The sequence below is a fragment of the Chelon labrosus genome, assembly GCF_963514085.1.
Source record: "Chelon labrosus genome assembly, chromosome: 6".
In the NCBI taxonomy this organism is placed as follows: domain Eukaryota; kingdom Metazoa; phylum Chordata; class Actinopteri; order Mugiliformes; family Mugilidae; genus Chelon; species Chelon labrosus.
In genome coordinates this window covers 9,116,249-9,135,981 of record NC_140342.1, presented here as the reverse complement: position 1 = coordinate 9,135,981, position 19,733 = coordinate 9,116,249, and the positions used below count along the sequence as shown (strand labels likewise).

The 19,733-nt window shown below is 42.1% G+C and overlaps 3 protein-coding genes across 4 annotated transcripts; 1 reads left to right on the top strand and 2 right to left on the bottom strand.

Moving 5' to 3' along the window:
* The first annotated feature begins 379 nt into the window (after positions 1-379).
* Positions 380-7,712, top strand: LOC311489928 (apolipophorin). 2 transcript variants are annotated; one of them, XM_084547240.1, is made up of 9 exons: positions 380-891; positions 2,096-2,193; positions 2,654-2,838; positions 5,469-5,668; positions 5,760-5,925; positions 6,019-6,128; positions 6,206-6,325; positions 7,061-7,187; positions 7,340-7,712. In XM_084547240.1, the coding sequence occupies exons 1-9, from the start codon at positions 718-720 to the stop codon at positions 7,348-7,350; spliced, it is 1,191 nt and encodes a 396-aa protein (XP_084403366.1). In that variant the 5' UTR covers positions 380-717; the 3' UTR covers positions 7,351-7,712. The 2 variants fall into 2 exon arrangements, with proteins under 2 accessions (XP_084403366.1, XP_084403367.1); XM_084547241.1 differs by having other exon boundaries at positions 7,061-7,347.
* LOC311488976 (V-type proton ATPase subunit d 1-like) lies at positions 7,713-12,474 on the bottom strand. Its single transcript, XM_084545852.1, has 8 exons — positions 12,307-12,474; positions 11,714-11,885; positions 11,200-11,378; positions 9,751-9,830; positions 8,599-8,676; positions 8,343-8,519; positions 8,151-8,228; positions 7,713-7,930 (listed from the first exon to the last, which is right to left on the bottom strand). The coding sequence occupies exons 1-8, from the start codon at positions 12,434-12,436 to the stop codon at positions 7,748-7,750; spliced, it is 1,077 nt and encodes a 358-aa protein (XP_084401978.1). The 5' UTR covers positions 12,437-12,474; the 3' UTR covers positions 7,713-7,747.
* A 1,620-nt stretch (positions 12,475-14,094) lies between these two features.
* asip2b (agouti signaling protein, nonagouti homolog (mouse) 2b) lies at positions 14,095-19,343 on the bottom strand (the record flags this gene model as incomplete). Its single annotated transcript, XM_084547183.1, has 3 exons — positions 14,095-14,718; positions 15,424-15,497; positions 19,235-19,343. 3 exons carry the CDS (start codon positions 19,341-19,343, stop codon positions 14,554-14,556), a joined length of 348 nt encoding a protein of 115 aa, XP_084403309.1. The 3' UTR covers positions 14,095-14,553.
* Positions 19,344-19,733: the final 390 nt, after the last annotated feature.

Sequence of the window (19,733 nt, the reverse complement as noted above, 5' to 3'; positions counted from 1 at the left end):
CAGGAACTCAGACGTGAGTGCTATGAGAATACGCTTTCCACTCCTGTCAGACTGACAAAAAAATAACATGTGTGTTTTTAAAATAAATAGAGCACCCTTTGTTACATTTCCCATGTGATAAAACCTGATACTTTTTTATGTACAAAAATGTCAGCAGGTACATGAGCTACAGTGCCAGAGTGGTGTTCTGCAGAGTGAATTTAATAAAAACGTCTCCACTTGTTTTAGAGTCAGGGCAAAACAGTCTTCCCCTGTCTTTCCTAACAGGCAGAAATCTAATTTTACTTTAAGAAACTCAAAATCATAAACTAATCCTCTCTTCCTTTTGTCTGAAACATCGAGAGCGCCTCTTCTTTCTCTCACATCATAATGCCTCCCATACAGCCTGACATAATGCATGTTTTCATGCTGTCAGGAACGCCTTGAGGGAGTTTCTTCAGATTTGGCAAAAACTTTCACTCTGACTTGTTTTGGTCAAAGGTTACTTTGACTTTATAAAACATTTTACCCATTAATCAAGATCACAGACATTTTGTTTTTTCTGGATGTCCTGACTCCTCACTATTTTGTTTCGTGTAACTTCAAACATGTGAAAAATGACATTTATCAGTGTGGCCCTTGTTTTCATTCTCTCTGGACGCCTGTGTGAAACTGTGAAAAAGTGTAACTCAATCCCAGACATTATTTGACTTGCTGTCCACAGGGCCCCTAGCTACTATGGCAGGTGTGTACCAGGATGTGAAGGGCCAGAGGCTGGAGGCGCTGTGGCGGGAGGCTGTTTTCTTGTGGACCGACGGGCTGGTTGAGGTTCTCCCTGTCCTGCTGGGGAACCCTCGGCTGCGGCCACTGTCACAGGCTGGCGTCACCACACTCCGCGTCTCCCTGGATGTGGTAGGAATCAGCACTCTGATGCCTTATTTAGTTTAATAATATATGTTTTGGCTCATCTGAAATGGTTTATAGATATCTTTACAATGTATATGTACTCAATTACACCAGTTATAGTTGAGTTTTCAATCTTTCCTGGTCATGTTTTATGCATATACTGTGATATACTGTGTATCTATATATATCTATATATATAGATATATATAGATATATATCTATATATATAAGCTCTTATCCTGGATACATCAAAGAATCCTAGATATACTATAAACAAGGCCCAGCTGTTCAAAATGAATCTGATCAGAATTCAGACATCGAATTAGATCACATAATCCAGTCTTGGTTGTGATGTGGCTCAAATCTCTAAGCTTTTTAGTGGAACTGCAATATCAGATCCAGAACATCAGGATTATCCTGATCCCCGTGGATTCAGGGTGGACTCCAAGAACAAAATTTAATAAAACTGCTCAAATAATTAAAGATATGTATCATGTAGTGACAAATATTATTTACCTTATGTATTTAACCGTGACGATGACAGAATAAATAAAGTAAACATAAGGCTATCTCATTCGTTTCATTACAGGTAGGTATTACAAGAGAGAGAGAATGATTCTATGATTCTGTCTCCATGAAATAATACTCCAAACAGCTGTCAATAAATAACAAAAATAGATTTCATTTTAATGTGCTTAAACACTGACCTGATGTTGTTCTTTACATAAATATGCAATATGTAGTGCCATTCAGAGGACTGCTTGTCTGGATTTTGTAATATTGAAGCGTTTGAGCACATGGGAGCACATGCACATTCACACACTAGTGCCAAGCACTGGGAGCAACTCGGGGGTCAGTGCCACATCCTCGTGAGGTTCACAAAATGGGGTTCAAACTGCCGACCCTCTTGTTTGTTAGTAGCATGCTCTATCCGCTAGATACCTAAGGTGAATTAATCCTGTTTCAGAATCCTTTATTTTATTTTATTTTTTCAAACAACCAAGATTCAAAACTTGATCCAATCCTTCATGAGGTTCTGTCTGAACAACAGTATAAATAAAAAGTGAGGCCATGACTTTGGCAATGAAGATTACATGGAGAGGCTAAATGCTGAGGCGACTCCTGGATCAGACTCAAAAGCAATATTTCAACAGAGTACAAGTAATGTGTAAGTGTTTACATTAAAGCTTACTGGTTTTCTGTCAATCAGGCAGGCCAGCATACATACCACTGGATTGAGACCAGACTGGCCATGGCTCTGTCTGGAGTCAGGAAACGACTTTCCTCTGTCTTCAGATTCTCCCCCAGGTACTGCACATATCTGAGACTAACAGGAAGAAAAGCTCTCTATCCTCCGTCTTCTCATAAAACGACTTGAACATGCGAATGAAGGGATATATTCTTCATTATGTTATAAGATATTCAACACTCCTAGAAAGAACTGCCAAAAAGAGGGATACATTTGGTTGAGGGTTTCTTTTTGGAACATGACTGATTTAAACAGTACTTTAGTAACAAGTCACAGCAAATAATTCAAAGGCTCTTGAAACTAGAATTATACAGTATGTATACGTTCACACGTAAAGTTTTGTTCCAGATGACTGCAAAATACGTCCTTATTCACAAAGCTTCAAAGAGTGCCATCTAACTGATTTAAACTCAAGCTTCTCAGTTTTGCATTCGTGGTTAAATGACCAAATATTGAGCCAGAGCGAATCATTATTCCAATAGAATATTTTGGTGAAAATCCTCCTGTTGTTCTTTCCAGCGAATGCTCAGCGACTGTGTCACTGCCGCTGCCATCGCTCTCCTGGTCGAGGATGGCCGAAGCCGGTGTGATGGAGGTTCTTCTGGAGGAATGGCTCCTGAGGCCTCTGCAGACCCTCGCCTCCATCCGACCTACCGCTGAACTTTATCGACTCAAGAGGAGGATCATGGACAGCCCCTTCATACGTAAGAAGAAAACTTTAATGGGGTAGAGGGGTTGATTTTAATATGTATGTGGATCTTCTAATTAAATTCCATATAAGACAAAGGTTATCCAAACGCCTCAGAGAACTGGTGATCACGGTTTGACAGAATTTCTTTCTATGAAGTTTCTCAGTCATCCAGGTCATAGTATAGCCAAAAACAAGCTGAAACAAAGGCTGCTGGACTTGTAGAGTTTCTTGACGATGTTTTGCAACTCATCCGAGGAGCTTCTACAGTTCTGATGCGTGGATGAGTGGTGCAACGTCTTTGAGAAACTCTACAAGTCCAGTTGCCTTTGTTTCAGCTTGTTTTTTGGATATGTCGTGAGATTGTGTTCCGCACTGCTTCATTGCAGCTGCAGTGGAGGGGTTGTAAGCATGAGCTGCTCTTTTCAGGTCTTACAAATGCATTTCATTGGGTCCCGTTCAGGTCTGGGCTGTGACTAAGACAAACCTTTACTTTAATTGCTTTTGAGCCATTCAGAGGTGGACATACTCTTATGCTTGGGGGCATTCTCTTTCTGCATAATGGAGCTTTAACGCATGGACTCAGACTCTCTACCAGGATTTTCTGTCAGAGAGCAGAATTTATGTTATCCTGGTTTACTGCTCTGGCGCTGTAGGCTGCATGCTTGACTGTGGGGATAATATTCCTTCTGTGATTGTTTTTTTGCAAGATGTAACATGATGTCAGTCTTCCAAACAGTTTTCCCAGAATGTCATTCCCCCATGGATGTAAATCTTTCTTAAGAAAGACGGAAGAGGCAGGAGGTAGGGAGATGGAGGCTGGAACCAGGCCGAGGTTTGAGGCAGATTGCTGACAGTATAATACGGTAATCAAAGAAGGTGGAAGCATGACTGCATAACAGAGCCTACAATCTGACAGCAGGGCTGCATGATGATGAGGGACTGATGGTTGGCTCACTACTGCAATGTAGCACACAAACACACTCACAAGGAGGAAGAGGGAATGTGGCTACAGGCTAGAAGGGGGCAGAGTGCAGACCCTTGGAGGCTTTGTGACTTCCTGGAGGAGTTGTCAGAAGGTTGGCTGACCTGTTTCACTATTGTCCACTCCTAGACAATGTCTCTCAGTGTGAAGCTGTGTAGTTCCAGGGCCTTGGAATTTTTTTTAAACTTTTTTCAGACTGATTTATCTCAATCAGCGTCTTCCTTGTCTTCTGGAATTCCTTTTGATTTCTTTGACAGTGTGCTGCTGCTGAAGCCTGTTAGCCTAATGGTCTTTTTTAACGGATGAATTTCTTGAACAGGTCTGTCAGTGATCAGGTCAGGGTGTCTAGTCCAGCTGCAGCCAGTTATCACTGCAGTCTGGTAGCACAGCCGTGTCGAAATGCGCATTATGTTTCTGGGTTTTCATTCCACTCTTGTGTATTTCTTCTAATTTGGGGCCGTTCAAATTCAATTGGAATCTGGTGGTTCACTGTGATCTCGTGGAACACATTTTTGATCCTAACTCAAAATTTTGCAAGATGATCACACAACTGTACACTAATGTGTAATAGGATAACAAGATGAGGTGATGACTGGAGTCTAGCCTCTTCCTTCCTGGATGACAGCCAGGGCAGGGGCCTCCTGTTCCTCTGATTTTCATGCTACTTTCAAATTTTCATGTACACAAGTAAACTCCAACTGATCGTCCCACTCTTGTGGTGTTCACAACCTTGTAAATGGAAATTTTCAATAAGGCCAGGGTACAGGGTCTTCCCATGTTGGAAACAGATGCACACGTGTTGCTAATTGGAAACTGTTTGCTGGACTCAAACATGTCAGTATAGTAAGAACCTCCGTTCACCAAAAGAATACCACGTATACACTGCCAGGCCCCCAAAAAAGTCGCCACCTGGATGTAACTAAGCAAATAGGTAGACAAAAGACACATCCTGTGGTCGTGGAAAAGATGTTAGTCTGTTTGAGAAGGGCCAAATCATTGGCTTGCATCAATCAAAGAAAACATCTAAGGAGATTGGAGAAACTACTAAAACTGGGTTAAGAACTGTCCAACGTATTATTAGAAACTGGAAGGATAGTGGGGAACCATCATCTTCAAGGAAAAATGTGGTCGAAAAAAGTGAGAAGCATCTGCTGAACGAAACGTTTAAACCGCCGATCTCCGAAGACGGCTGCATTTCATGTAGCTTGAAACTATTACAAAACACAATCAGTCCACAGTTAGCCAAAAAGCATGTTGCATGTTGCTCAAAGCTAATGGGCCAATTTTTTTTAAGTTGATGCTTGAAATGTTTGGGAAGAACACGCAGAGCTACATATGGTGTAAAGAAAAAGGCACTGCATACCGACATGAAAACATCACCACAACTGTGAGGTGCAGCCGAGGGAGCAACAAGATAAGGGGCTATTTTATTTCCCCGTGGCCTCGACAGCTCACTAACACTGACGGGAAAATGAATTTCCAAATTTGTCAAGGTATCTTTCTCCATAGTGGGGCTGTCCAGCTGAAGCTATGTAGAAACTGATACAGATACGGTTGCATGCAGAAATTATCCCGCAATTTCATTTTGTTTAAAGGACACATGTTGAGGATTAACTTCAAATATGTCTCTCTGTGTTCACCCTTGGTCTCTCTCCATAAAGACCAAGCTCTAGTTGTGGCAGATCAGTTTGTAGTGACGTTCGACGGTCACGTGTACGAGCTGCCAGGTTCGTGCCCGCTCCTCCTCGCCCAGGATGTCAGAGCTGACCCCTCGTTCGCTCTGCTGCTCAGCACGGACCCACGCAGCTTCCTCCTCATCCAGATGAATAACAGCACTGTCAGCATTCAGCGCAATGGGCAGGTACTGTAGGCCACAAAGTCTATGTCACAGTGAAACTGAGTTCTGGCTGCCATCGCAACAGTTTAGTGCACAGAAAATGTTTGTGTTACAGGTGAAGGCCGACTGCAATACTGTCACGCACACATTTCATGGCCATAATGGACTGACCGTCAGGAGAGGGTCAAACGTCGTGCAGGTGTCCAATCAGAGAGGAGGGTCGGTGTCATGTGATCTGTCGCTCGAGTTGTGCAGCTTCACTCTGGATGGATGGTTGCATGGTAGGAAATATTCAGCTTGTCATAAACGCACCTATGGTCGCAGGAGTGTTTGCTTCCGCACGTATTTCATACGCCTTGTTCTTTCCTGCATAGGTGCATCCACTGGTCTGTTGGGGACCAACGACTACGAGGCAGGGAATGATTTCCCACTCCGCAATGGATCTCAAGCAAAGAACGTGGAAGATTTTTTCTACAGCTGGCAGGTAAGTTGAATGAAAAACAAGTGATGTAGGAGTTTTCAAGACAAGTCACGCACTTCACCATTTGCCTGCGTCTTTAGATGAAACCAAAGTGTATCAAAGCTACAGCGGAGCACTTCTCTAAAGCAGACACAAGCCCAGTGAGGTGTGACTTCCTCTTCTCTTCTCCTGATTCTCCACTGAGTTCCTGTTTCAGGGTGGTAAGTAGAAAACAATGCTGCCATGCATCCAGTCATGTGTTCTTTAGCTTCCTAACTATAATTGTCAATGACTTACATTGCTGTGCAGTAAGTTAAACCAGCCTTAACATTATGACCACTGACATGAGACGTAAATAACATTGACCATCATGTGACAATGCAATGTTCTGCTTTTGGGCCTGGTATTCATGCGGATGTTACTTAGACATGTACCACCCACCTAGACCAGACCAGACCAGACACCCCCACCCCATAGCAATGACACTCCTTGATGGTAGCAGCCATTCCCAGCAGGATGCAGCTTGACACAGACACAAAAACAGTTTAGGAACAACTCAATAAACACGAAGAACAGCACAAGGTGTTGACCTGGCCTCCAAATTTACTAGATCCTAAAATGGTCAAGTATCTGTGGGATGATCCACAGAGGCCCCTCCCTTCAACCCATAGGAGCCAGAAGATGAAGAGACCTACACAATATTAGGAAGGTGGTCATCATGTTATGCCTGATGTAGGACACAATGAAAACACACATCTGACATAGTTAAGATTTTGTTATACCTCCTGTAATTTACACTTTTGTCCTGTCTGGCCAGGGTAGGGTATGATGCGAATGTGAACACACTAACCATAGCAAGTAGCTTTTTCTGTGGTCTGTAGTACAAACACTGAAGATGCTAAAAATGGACTTTAGTGCAACCACGTGTGTTTAAGACGGTGCATCTGTGTCACTAGGTGGACCCCGGTCAGTTCTTAATGGTATGCGAGTCGAGCTCCTCCAGGGCACCCTGCAGACTAGCATCTGCTTTTGTTCATCTCTGCCAGCAGAACTACATACCACTGGAGGTCCCCGTCCAGTGCAGTAAGTCCGACTGTTGCTCAAGATGTGCACGATTAGGCTCATGCTGTGTCCATGTGCTGTCATGATGTGGCAGTGTTTTGAATTTATAAATGCAGCAAATCAGTTTTTCACATCTTGTCTTTCTCTCTTTTTTTTCTTTGTTTATGTTTCAGAGAGAGCTTGAAGGAGGGACGAGCTTACAACGAGCCAAGCTGAGCAATTTATGACCTCTGATAGCTGCTAAACTGGACACATTCAAACTCATATACCACTGGTTGCGCAACATGACTTATCTTTTATACTTCACTGTATAGTTAAGATTTTGTTATACCTCCTGTAATTTACACTTTTGTCCTGTCTGGCCATGGTAGGAATTATTCCAATGATGCGAATGTGAACACACTAACTATAGCAAGTAGCTTTTTCTGTGGTCTGTAGTACAAACACTGAAGATGCTAAAAATGGACTTTAGTGCAACCACAGCAACTAATCCTCACAAACATACAAATATTTTTATACCGTTTGATGAAGTGCATTTAATACATTGTGTCAACTATGCATGTTGATGCGCCTGCGTCTCTTTATTGCTCGGTTAATTTGCCCATGCTGATGGGTATGTAGTTGTGGATCTTGGACTTCTGTCTCTGGGTGACACACTCGGCGATCCAGACGATGTTGCGATTCTCCTGCTCCTTAAGTTTGATGTAGGAGTAAAATACCCCAAAGTGGAACTGCTGCAGGAAAGCGAGTACGTTCAGCTTGACCTGGGGAGACAACAGAACGGAAGGTTTAGATATAACTAAGACACAGAGAATCCACGCAGAAGTCAACTTTAAGACTGATATTGTCATCTTCAGAGAAAATATGTGAAACAATCTGCCGGCTATTTTTTAAATTAATTTCGGAAATGTTCAATGGAAATCATCTGGAAGTTCAATTCATGAGACACTATACCCTTACTGATAGACATGTAACTTACATTACCTCTTGTTCAAAGAATCTGTCCTCAAGAGACTTGAAGTCTGATCCTGCTTCGGCGTCATCAAAAACTATTTTATAGTCCTGCTGGGAGGGGTTTACGTTAAAGTTAACCACATGTCTGATTCAGGTTATCTACAAAAGCGGCAAAGCAGCAGCTCTCAATAAAAGAGTCCCCGGAGACGAGATCACACTCACCGGGTAACAGTCGGCCACTGCTTTGACCTGTTCATGGTCCTCGGCTTTAGCGAGGAGTCGCAGTCCCTCGGGGTGAAGTTTGCCACAAGTCGGATACAGCTCGGCTCTGTCCGCACCGCTCAGATCGGTCCCGAAGGAGTTCACTGTGATGATGAATGCCCGCCTGTCTGCCTCAAACTGCCAAAGCATTTACAGTAGGACAAATAAAACAGTTTGTAAAACACAGCTGAAACCAGCTCGTAGTGGTAGATTTTACCTCCAGGATGGGACACATTATTTCCTTGGTGGCGCCTCCCATGTCCTCGCAGAGAGAGTGGAAAGACTCCAAATATGCCTTTGGAAAAAAATTAAAATAATAAAAAGTGTGACGATCCGACCAAACCTCATGAAAAACACACTGTCTGAAGATTTAGACACCAGACAAAAAAAAAAAAAAAAAGAAAACACAACAAGGGTAGTTTAGGTGCCAGAAAACTGACTGGCCAGGCTTTTGATTTTTTTTATGGGCTGACCCAGACAATTTTTGTTGGGATCCATATTGAATAGTTTAATACACACCAGCACCATGGACAGCACTAACATGCGAGACTATAGCAGCATGCAGCTCAGGGGACATTTTATATCACTGTCTCTCAGAGGTGTTGCTTAACCCTGGCAAACAAACACTGACGAAAGACTCAGTACTTTTAAAACTTTCCAGGAAAACAAATCATGTTTAATATTACTTGACTAATGTGACTGTGGGCTACTTACTACACTTCAGTGGCTAGTAAAGCTGCAGACACCGCTTTATCTTCATCATGTCTTGGTTAGGTCAAAAGCAACCTCAGACCCTTAAATGAACTTTCAGGGGAACTAACATGATTCCTTGTGTTTAGTGAACATGGTTCTCACATTTAATTTGCTTTTTTTAATTTTAAACGTCATTATTGCAATTTTGCAATAACCAGCATATTAATCTTTAAGTTATGTCTAAACTAATATCTAATCTGTTCATCCTTCAAGTGAATATTTGTGCCAGATTTGAAGAAAAGTTCTCAAGGTTAGGAACCACTGCCGGAAAACACGATGCCTCCAGTTGTTTCTGCTTTGGAGGCACAAAAACATGTCAGTTTATTTTGGACTTTTATCCCACAATAAAAATATAACGTTCTGTTTACTATTGGTTGAATAAAAAAAGAAACAATCTGATCAGAAACAGTTCTAATAACAACAAAAATGCTACTAGTAATCATGTTCACCCAACATCCTGTCTGGGTGGGCATGGCCCATAACTCCAAGTCTGCCCCTGAGGCTGTTAAACCTGTCTGACACGGTAGTAAAAGGTTTATTAGGGGATTTGAAAGATCACAAGCTTTGACAATAGGCATCAAGCTGAATTACGGTCTTCTAGTCGTTTTTATGCCACCTTATACAGTTTGTTTCTGAGGATCTCCGCTTCCATTTCATCCAGGCTGGACTCCGATATGGCATCCTGGAAAAACTGCGCTACAACACAAAGAAACAACACAACTTTCATCAGTTCCATAATAAAACTCTAGGGAATATTTTTTTTATTTGGCAGACCTACAAATATGAAAAATATCAGACACTATGGGAATAAAAACACGGATAGTAAGTGAAGCTTGAAACTTAAAAATCTACAGGTGGATTTGCTTCCTACGGGAAACTTTGGTGAATTTTGAAAAGTGTCATGACGGTGTCGATCACTGAGGGGAACTGGAGAAGTTCAGTTACTGGTTGTTTCACCAAAAGTCCCCTCCGACTACTCACCAGATCCCCTTGACAACACCTTTAGTTAAAAATTTTACTTTAAAGTTAAATTATGAGTGAAATGTTTAACTTCTAAGTTCCCTGCAAATCCTTTTTCATCCACGAAACAAAATTCTACACAAATGTTCAGAGCGATCGAAATTGGTTCATTCTACCAGTGTCCATGAAAGGTTGACATTTTTTATGTTATGCTCATGTTTCTTTTGTTCATGTTACTTCAACATCACTGATAGCAACATTTTTTTTTTTTTTACTATGATTTATGAAGCTGATACACCCATGCGTACACCGATCAGGCATATCATTATGACCACCTTCCTAATAATGTGTAGGTCTACCTTGTGCCTGCAAAACAGTTGTGACTCATCAGAGAATGGACATGGTCCTTCTGAGGGTGTCCTGTGGTGTCCAGTGCATCCCACAGATACTTGATCAGTTTGGGATCTAGTGAATTTGGAGGCCAGATCAATACCTTGTGCTGTTCTTCATGTTTTCTGAGTTGTTCCTAAACAGTTTTTGTGTGTGTGTCTGTGTCAGGCTGCATCCTGCTGGGGATGACTGCTGCCATCAAGGAGTGTCATTGCTATGGGGTGGGGGTGCCTGGTCTGGTCTAGGTGGATGCTACATGTCTAAGTAACATCCACATGAATGCCAGGTCCAAATGTTTCCCAGCAGAACATTGAATTGTCACAAGATGGTCAATGTTACTTACTTCTCCTGTCAGTGGTTCTAATGTTAAGACTGGTCGGTGTATAATAATAGTTTATCATTTAAGACAGTTTCCTCTCTTTTTTAAAAAAAGAAAAACAATTGAATATTCTCTAGTATATTAGTAAATGCACATTAGTTAAAGCTGCACATTCTACTAATTCTATGCACTTAAAACACAAATCATTTTATAGCATTGATGAGTTTCCATACAAAAAAAATAACATTTTCCGATGGTGTTTCCTGCAGCCTCCATTCTACTGTAAGATGCTGAGAGACTGTCTCTAATCACTTTCACTTACTCTGAGGACCGAAGGATGTCAGTAGCTGCTATTAAACATGATCATATTTGGGAATAAAAAACAAAAGCGGTTACCTAGCGGTGTATCCACCAGGATGGTTGAGTAGAGCTCAGTTGGGGTGCGGGCGATGCCCACGGCTGCCATTTGGTCAAACGCTCCCAGCGGGTTACACCGTGGGAGCAGCTCTGCCACGTCTCTCTGTTTCAGGGCCCCGGTGATGAGCATCACCACATTGTCGATCATGTAGCTGTAACTATGGAAACGCAGAGGACACACTAAATGGATTTTTTCTTTTTGTGTGCATGTTATTTTGACATTTCTCTTTTTAAAGGCATGTTTCTACACAAAAATGGGTTTAGTTTCACAAAACAATGCAGGTTTGGTGATAGTAGTGTTTTCTTTAGTTCATTTAAAGATTACTCTTCAGCACCGTGACAGGATTCATCTGGGCAGAAATACTTAAGTACCCACAGTTCTCTTTTGGTCTGACGCAGAAAAGCTATTATAAGCTTATGAGTAATATCTGCCTATCGCTCTAGCTTATTTTTGTACAATTTATAACAAAGCCTACACGGTGATGGAGCATACGTTATATAGTCTAGGAAAGTAGAGAGCGGTGGCAGTGCGTTGGAGCGCAGGCAGTTGAATTCAGTCACCAGGTTGTCCCTGAGTTTGTTGTACATCAGGGACACAGTCACATCTTGTTCAGACGAGGACAGCAGTTTGCCGTAGTCCGTGCTCTGAAGGTGAAGCTTCATGTCTGAAGAGCAGAGAGCAAAGACGTTACAATCAGCAGGGTTTGCTGTTGCACAAATATCAGGAAAAGGTGAACCAGAACAGTTCACATGAGGTTATTCCTGACATTTCCCAAAACATGATAGAGCTGAACAAAAACATAATGGAGTGTTTCTGAGTTTCTGTGTATCGTCTTGAAAACTCCTTCTATGAAGAATTTGTTACAACATAACTGCTGAGTGGGAATGCAGACAAATTTCAGATATAGTATAAACATGTCACTGGTCTTTATCTTTACTGATTCACACAGAAATCCCGGAAAGAAGGCTTTATCATTTCAGCTTTATCTCCTTGATAAAGAAGACATCTACTTCTAAAACACCCATACACACAAGATTTTTTTTTTTTAAAAAAAGGTGTAACAGTGGGTATAACGTGGCTCTTACCCTCAAGTGTGTCACACTGGGCCAGACTGTGATAGTCGGTCTGAGTCAGAATCCCAGCCTTCATTCCTCGAACCAGACCCTCCAGATAGCCATGATCCACATTAAAACTGAGCTCCGGACACACCGCCATGATGCCAAACGAACTGGCTGCCAGTCTGGCTCCAAGTACTGTAATGAGGTTCTAGAGGTGGTAACTTCTGCATTATTCCCTCTCTGACTAACGTCCCTGCAGTTATTTTCCCTTCCTCTTTGACACCAAGAAATTCCATAGCTGTGTTTGCTATCTCAGTTCCTTCCCTTGAGTACGTTCAGTCAGCCTGTGGAACTTCTGGTCTCCTCTGCTCTGAGGAAAACAATAGTTATTTTTTTTAGAACACATAAATCCACACAATGATCTTTGGCTTGTATCACAGGATGCGGGAGACATCTGCTTTATAGCCGTTCCATTATGCAATATTAATGTTTAGTTAATCCCAGTATATAAAGTGCTGCTTAAAAGTATTTGCACTACTCAGAAGTGAACCCTTGTTTTCAGTGTTGGCTGCGACCCCCTTGTGCGGCTATAACAGCAATTAAACATTTCCGGTAACTGCTGAACAGTTGTTAGATTTTACAGCTTGTTCCTCTGTACGGAACCGTTTCAGTTCTGAGATGTTGGTGTGTTTCCTCACATGAACAGCTTCTTCAGGTCCCTCCCCAACATTTCTATCGGATTATTGTTCGGACTTCGACTTGGCCACAGTGCAAAACACCCATTCTGTTCTTCTTCGACCATCTTTTGTAGCATGACAGAGTCTCTCTTAAGATTCGGCACAACAGATGTCCTGACATTTTCTAACACCATTCGCTGGTATAAATCAGAATTAATTTGTCCTTCAGTGATGGCAAGCACGTCTTTACCCAGATGCAGCAAAACGGGGGAGGCAAATCAGGAAGTTTGCGGATGAAAATAACGTGCTTGCCATTCATCATGTTCCGTGGCAGACAGATTTATGTCACTCGTGAACCTGTAACAGCATGCCATGTGTTCCTCTTTAAATGTGTGACTCAGTATTAGCCTTAGGTACATAAGACACGCATTTTCTGTTTTTTGAGCTTTTGAGTTACACTGTCATGGAAACACCTCTGCATTTTATTAACACAGCTCATTTAGAGGACATATAAACATAAAACAATGTCAATCTTCACAGTAGCGGACAGTATCCCAGACAAGATGACACAGTAAGCAGAGCACAGATTTCCCAGACAGAATTTAAAAGATGCAAAGAAGCTTTATTTTGGAATTCACACAGAACTCAACATTTGTCAATGCATGTCTCTGCGGGATACACACTGGATCCCCTACAACTAGGATTACTAGGATTGTCTTCTTGCTTTTCATATAAATGCCCCGAAAAACATTACAAAGCAGGTTTAGTCCCTGTTCATCTGCCAACAAACATTTTCAGAATAACTTCTAAAATTAAAGATTTACTGCCATAAATCGACCAGCATGTGCCTTGCAGTTCAGGTTTTTAAGCTTTCCAGCTGAGAAAGAAATGCAAGGATGATATAAACTTACGATGTATTTTATTCGATAGCAAAACTACAACTGAACTTCAAGTCACCAATTCAGATATGAGTAACTGGTTATTTCACAACCGGAATCCAAAGTCTTCAAACCATAGTTGACACGAGTTCACAAAAAAAAATCATTTTTTTTTTCCACATTTAATCTGCAGAGCAAAATTCTTTTATGTAAATCCTATAACTGTGGTCCCCATATGATTAACATGACAGAAGAGCAGAAATTTAAGTTATACAAAAGCAGCAAGAAAAACCCGAAACACAACAAACAAGTGATTGTCTGTTTACATGACAAAATATATGCCACACAGTCGTTGTTACACCTACATACTGCATGTTGGGTGTTGGAATATTTTCATTTCATATTCAGATGAGTGAAGGCAGAGAAACATCCCTTCGTTCCTTTCTTTCACAACTCCTCCGCTGTCACTTAAGTGTAGAAGCTGTTGCCTTTTATCTAAGTTTGCGTCATTGTTTCCCCAAATGTTTCTCGTTTGCTCCGAAACCCTAAATAATATTCTCTGAACTGCACCAGTGCAGCCCGAGACGACAGCCCTCAGAAGGCAGCAAATGCAAACATCTCTGTGTCTGTACTATTGGTCTACGGCTATGTCCCGGCGCTATTTGTGCGTGTGTGTGTTTAAAAGAAAAAAGAAAAAAATCGGCGCATGCTTCCTGTCTCTAGGTCCTCTTTAAGCACAGGGAGTTCGTCCTCCAGCAGTGGCAGATGGTATTGAAGAGTCGACAGCGGCAGGAGGCGCAGGGGTCGCAGCAGGGCACGTGTGAGGAGCAGTTTTCCATCAGGCGGCTGCAGCGACGTGCGGGGTAGAGGTTTGGCTTCTGTTTCTAAAACAGCAGCAACAGAGAGACAGAGCATTCACACAAGACGCCATTCACATCCCCTCAAACCTGAACCAGTTAACAGTTGGTTAAATTACTGCTGCTGTTAAATCACTAGGGAGAGAGTTCAGCTCCTGTCACCTCTTTAGAGCGTTTTACTGTCTTTCAGGTAGATTTTTTGCTTTTTACGACTTGCTGCCTCTCCGTTTTGATTTACTCTCACAGATCTCATCAGTGTCATTTACAGACAGCCAGCAGCTGTTCTCAGCAAGAAAACATCTGTGGCCAAAACCAGGTTCATGAAGGTTGAGACGCACATGCTTACCTTTAATGGCACCGCGCGCTAAACTTTATAAAAGTGTGAATGCGTTTTTGTTTGCTGAAAAATTGGGCAATATGACAGCGTTGTGTTGATTCACCTCCATTCACCTCAGAGTCAGATTTGCTCAGAGGTATCTGTTATTGTACCACCACTTGTCTGAGGTTAAACGGGAATTTTCTGATACTTTTAAACTGGACTCACAAAACAATATTTGCTGAGATGGGAGAAGCAGGAGATGCAGATACATGCACATAAACGACAAATTGACAGTCAAACATTTCTCATTTGAACCTCTCAAAAGCACAGCGTCCTTAAAAAAAAAGTAAAAAACTGAAAATTAAGAAGAGAAATTACATGACAAAGACTCAGGGAGGACCGTGAAAACTCACAAGATTGCGACTTTGCTGAGGTGGAGAAATCTTTTGCCTAGCAAACAGTCGCCTGGACTTCGGCTGGCTCCAAACTAGAATTAGAAATAAGAGAAGAAGAATTATTTATTGTCAATAAATGCATTCATTAAACATGTCAGGAGGGAGGCTGATCAGGTGTCCACATCATTATAGCTCGGTCCTTTAGCAGACAAGTAGGCCATCATTCACAGGGAGGGAGGTGAGGGGTCCCTGCATTGCCGTTTGGTGAAGGCAGCGAACTTGACTGGCAAATGCCAGAAACGTGCTTTTGAAACGTCACATTCAAAGCTACAACAGAGGCCCTTTTTTTTTTGGTTTCTAAACAAGCAAAGAAAAGGCAGCTTCATCATCCTTCCATGAAGAGGCCACGAGAGGACAATAACTCATTGGGGGGGGGTGACCCTTGTGGGGCTTGTCCTCCACTGGACAATCTGTCTTTTCTTTTATTTCTCGGGAAAGAGAGATGCTTACAAGTGTCTTTGTCCATTACCCAGTAACAACTGAAAAGCAATTATCAGAAAATCACGTTGGGGGGGGGCTTCTTTATCCTCCCTTTCTGCTTCATTTGTTTCCCAGTAGGAAGGCAGACTTACTATTTATTAGCTGAACATACGTTCTGTGTCATTATAACTGGATAACGGTGAGAATATTTCACTATCGGGCATTAAATTCAAAGAAATAAAAACATGGTTAAAATTACTTCTTTACTTATTTAAATTAAAGGTGTACATTGGTTCCTGTATTATAATAAAGCTGTTGACCTGTGTGCAATATTGTATATATTTTTTCTGCTCAGTAATTAAAGGCCTGCTATCGTGAGAGTAATAACGATAGAAATGTGGAACAGAGTGTGTGTGTGTGTGTGTGTGTGTGTGTGTGTGTGTGTGTGTGTGTGTGTGTGTGTGTGTGTGTGTGTGTGTGTTAAAAGTGGCATCTGGCTCAGTTTACTCCGTAAGGTAATACGGGAACGTTTCCCCTTAGGCCTCCATTGAAAAAGAGACGTATTTTGACATCTCCAACTGCAAACACTGTCTTTTTCCCCCCCATTCTGCTCTGTGTTGTGTATAAATAACTTTGGTCAATGGGTCCAGAAATGACCAAGAATGATGAATATGGCGAACAGGATTCCTGCTAAACGTCAGCATAGTGTCCAGATGCTTGTGTGTCAAACTGTAGCCTCACGAGCATATCTGTAGACACTTAGTTCAGTTTTATCATTTACTATTTTAAGCATATGTTGCGTTAAAGTGTTCACCTCTCTGTGCTCACAAAATCACTTATTTTTTAATGTTTTTTTATACATTTTCTTTGTTTGTTCCAAAAACTAATGGGGTCTTGAAGGAAATTGCTCACATCCTGATCACTGAGGTTTGATAATAATCATCAACATGTAATAGCAGCTGAGCTATTTCTGTGGCAAATGAGCAATTTCCAACAAAGAGAAGTGTAATTTCTCTTTGAAAAACATTTTTTAAGAAGGACATTGGCGTCCCGGCCTGCTGAATGATTTTCCTTCTTTGCACTGCGGGCATTTTACACCTTGGAAAAGGATTTTGAGAATCAGCAATGAAAACAGTATGTGGAATACAATAAGTGAGGTGTGACGCCTTTTTTTTTTCTCCTCTAAACCTTTTCACCATTTCAGATATTCATCTGTACAGACAAGGGACTGTAAAATTTGCGTTAAACCATGCTGGCGTGTTTCCATAAACATATGGACCTGCACCAATATCCGTTGCCTGGCGGTGTTTCTGCAGCTACCAGCTGAGACTGTCAGTGTTCCAGTGCAAATCTGAATGATTGGACTCCACGGCTACTCTCTGCTGGACTGGACGTTGTTTTGATCAAAATCAAACAACCTCCGTCAGTGTCAAGCAGCTCACCTCAGACATTGGCACCTTCTAACACACTCGCCCTCACAGCGCCGCACAAGCCTCGGAGGCAACAAATAAAAATTGCTACTTCTCGGCTCGGACCTCTTTCCTCCTGCCTCATGACTGACGGCTGCTGCACCTTTTTATCCATTCCAGCTCAACATCTTGGGGCTAATCCATGACCAGATGTTTAGACTTACATTGGAGAAAATACCTCATGCAGCTTTGAACACTTTGAACTTCCCTTTTGAGATATTGCTACTTGACTAGTTGAAATGCAGTGTTTGGGAGAAACACCATCAATCTTTTCAACAAAAATGATGATCACTCTTCCCTCTTCCATGTCCATTTCAGCATCCAGAAGGCGTTACACCTACACTAAAGGGTAATTGGTTTTCTGGATGCCTGAATTGTGTGCACCTTTTCCCTCCCTTTGTTGACATAAACTGTGGATTACACCGATCAGCCACAACATTAAAACCACTGACAGGAGAAGTAAATAACATTGACCATCTTGTGACAATACAGTGTTCTGCTGGGAAACTTTTGGACCTGGCATTCATGTGGCTGTTACTTAGACATGTACCACCCACCTAGACCAGACCAGGCACCCCCACCCCATAGCAATGACACTCCTTGATCAGAAGCAGGATGCGGCCTGACACGGGCACACACATAAAAACAGTTTAGGAACAACTCAAAAAACATGAAAAACAGCACAAGGTGTTGACCTGGCATCAAAATACACTAGATCCCAGACTGATCAAGTATCTGTGGGATGCACTGGACACCACAGGACACCCTCAGAAGACCCATGTCCATTCTCTGATGAGTCACAACTGTTTTGGAGGCACAAGGGAGACCTACACAATATTAGGAAGGTGGTCATAATGTTATGCCTGATCACTGTATTTGACATCTTAAACATCCAAGTATTTCCCCAGTGGTATGGGACACTCATTGACCAAGCGATTACAGATAAGAGGCAAACACTGCGGCCTCTGTGTTTTTTTCTTTATCAGTTTAGGTATACACGCAGTGTTTGCTTTTCTTTATGAAGTCACATTCTTCTGCTATATTTGATGTGTGCACCTACAATTTCTGTGGTTAATATTACACAGACTGGACATCTAACTGCAGCACATGTCCTTCCATGCTGCAGCTGGTCACAGACTCTACTTTAAGATGCCCCATCATAACATGCTTCCGTAAGTGATGTGGCGTACACTCCACCTGTATATGTGGAGGTAACACGAGGGTTCAAAAAGTGGGTATTCTACCTTTTAAAGCTGCCCTCCCCCATTCCCCAATCGCTGCGTCCCTGCTGCGACGCTAGGTGGCACTACAGAAAAGGACGTTAGGTGTTTGGGTTAAAAAGGGTGTGAGAAGAAAGATTGATTATTGTCTACTATTTCTTGACTCTGTTTTCACTACATTAGACTTATTATTGTTGTTGCAACAGTTTTTGAATGCACATGATGGTAATATCTCTATAAGTGCTTTAAACACCTCAGTCAAATCTATTCATGTATGTGAAGCTTCTCCTACAAAACTTTGGAAGTAAATTAGGTTTTACCATCGTTTATTACTAAAGTTAAAAACAACATGAATCTGATTAGTTGCTCCCTAATGCGAAAGGATTCATATATAAATATATATTAACAATCTATAAATGTCTGCCTCAAACTGTAGTCATTGTTTAGATTCGTTTTTTTCCCCCCTTGGTCTATTTTTGTATCTGCTGATAACAAAAGTCCGCACATCTACAACGGCCGCATGAATTATTTATCCGGTCCGTTCATTCACATTTTCAGATGCCGCGCAGCGTTGGAAATAAAATAATAGTAGGCTACACACGTGATCGAATGAGATGTGAAACGTTTAAATAAATGAAGTAAGAGGCAACGAGCCGTTACCTGGTGTGTTCTCGCGCTTCTTCCCGTTTTTCTTCTTGTTCTCTGCCCAGGACAGCGGGATGACGAGGAGGAAGAAGCACAACAAGTGTCTGCCGGTGATCTTCGTCATGGTGGTGGTGATGATGATGCTGGGGAGATCTGCTGATGACACGGAGAAAGAAGAAGGCAAAATCAGTCCCGCGCTCATTAAAAGAAACACCTGCCATGTGCTCTAAGCACGGGAGGTGGGGGTGAATAAATCCGCGCGTCACGTACTTCTCCTCCTTCAGGTTTCTTCCTGGCTGTCCGGACGCACCTCTGAATCCAACATGGGCTGATGGACGACTAAGAGCCGGACGCGCCGCCCCCACATGACGGGCAGGAGATGATGCTTGGAGAAGAAGAAGATCAGGAAAGGCAGGAGAGGCAGGAAATTAGTACACGGAAAATGGACAGTGGCCTTTGGTTTGAAGGCAGCAGGAACACATTCCTCTCCCATGTCCTCTTCTCGCTTTTACAC

Bases quoted from the DNA above. Each gene is read 5' to 3' on its own strand.
- LOC311489928 (XM_084547241.1), top strand. From the start codon at position 718: ATGGCAGGTGTGTACCAGGATGTGAAGGGCCAGAGGCTGGAGGCGCTG. The intron at 2,839-5,468 runs GTAAGAAGAAAA...CTCTCCATAAAG, and splicing joins CATGGACAGCCCCTTCATAC to ACCAAGCTCTAGTTGTGGCA. The intron at 5,926-6,018 runs GTAGGAAATATT...TTTCCTGCATAG, and splicing joins TCTGGATGGATGGTTGCATG to GTGCATCCACTGGTCTGTTG.
- LOC311488976 (XM_084545852.1), bottom strand. From the start codon at position 12,436: ATGGCGGTGTGTCCGGAGCTCAGTTTTAATGTGGATCATGGCTATCTG. The intron at 8,677-9,750 runs GTGGCATAAAAA...TTTTTTCCAAAG, and splicing joins TCAGAAACAAACTGTATAAG to GCATATTTGGAGTCTTTCCA. The intron at 8,520-8,598 runs GTAAAATCTACC...ATGCTTTGGCAG, and splicing joins TAATGTGTCCCATCCTGGAG to TTTGAGGCAGACAGGCGGGC.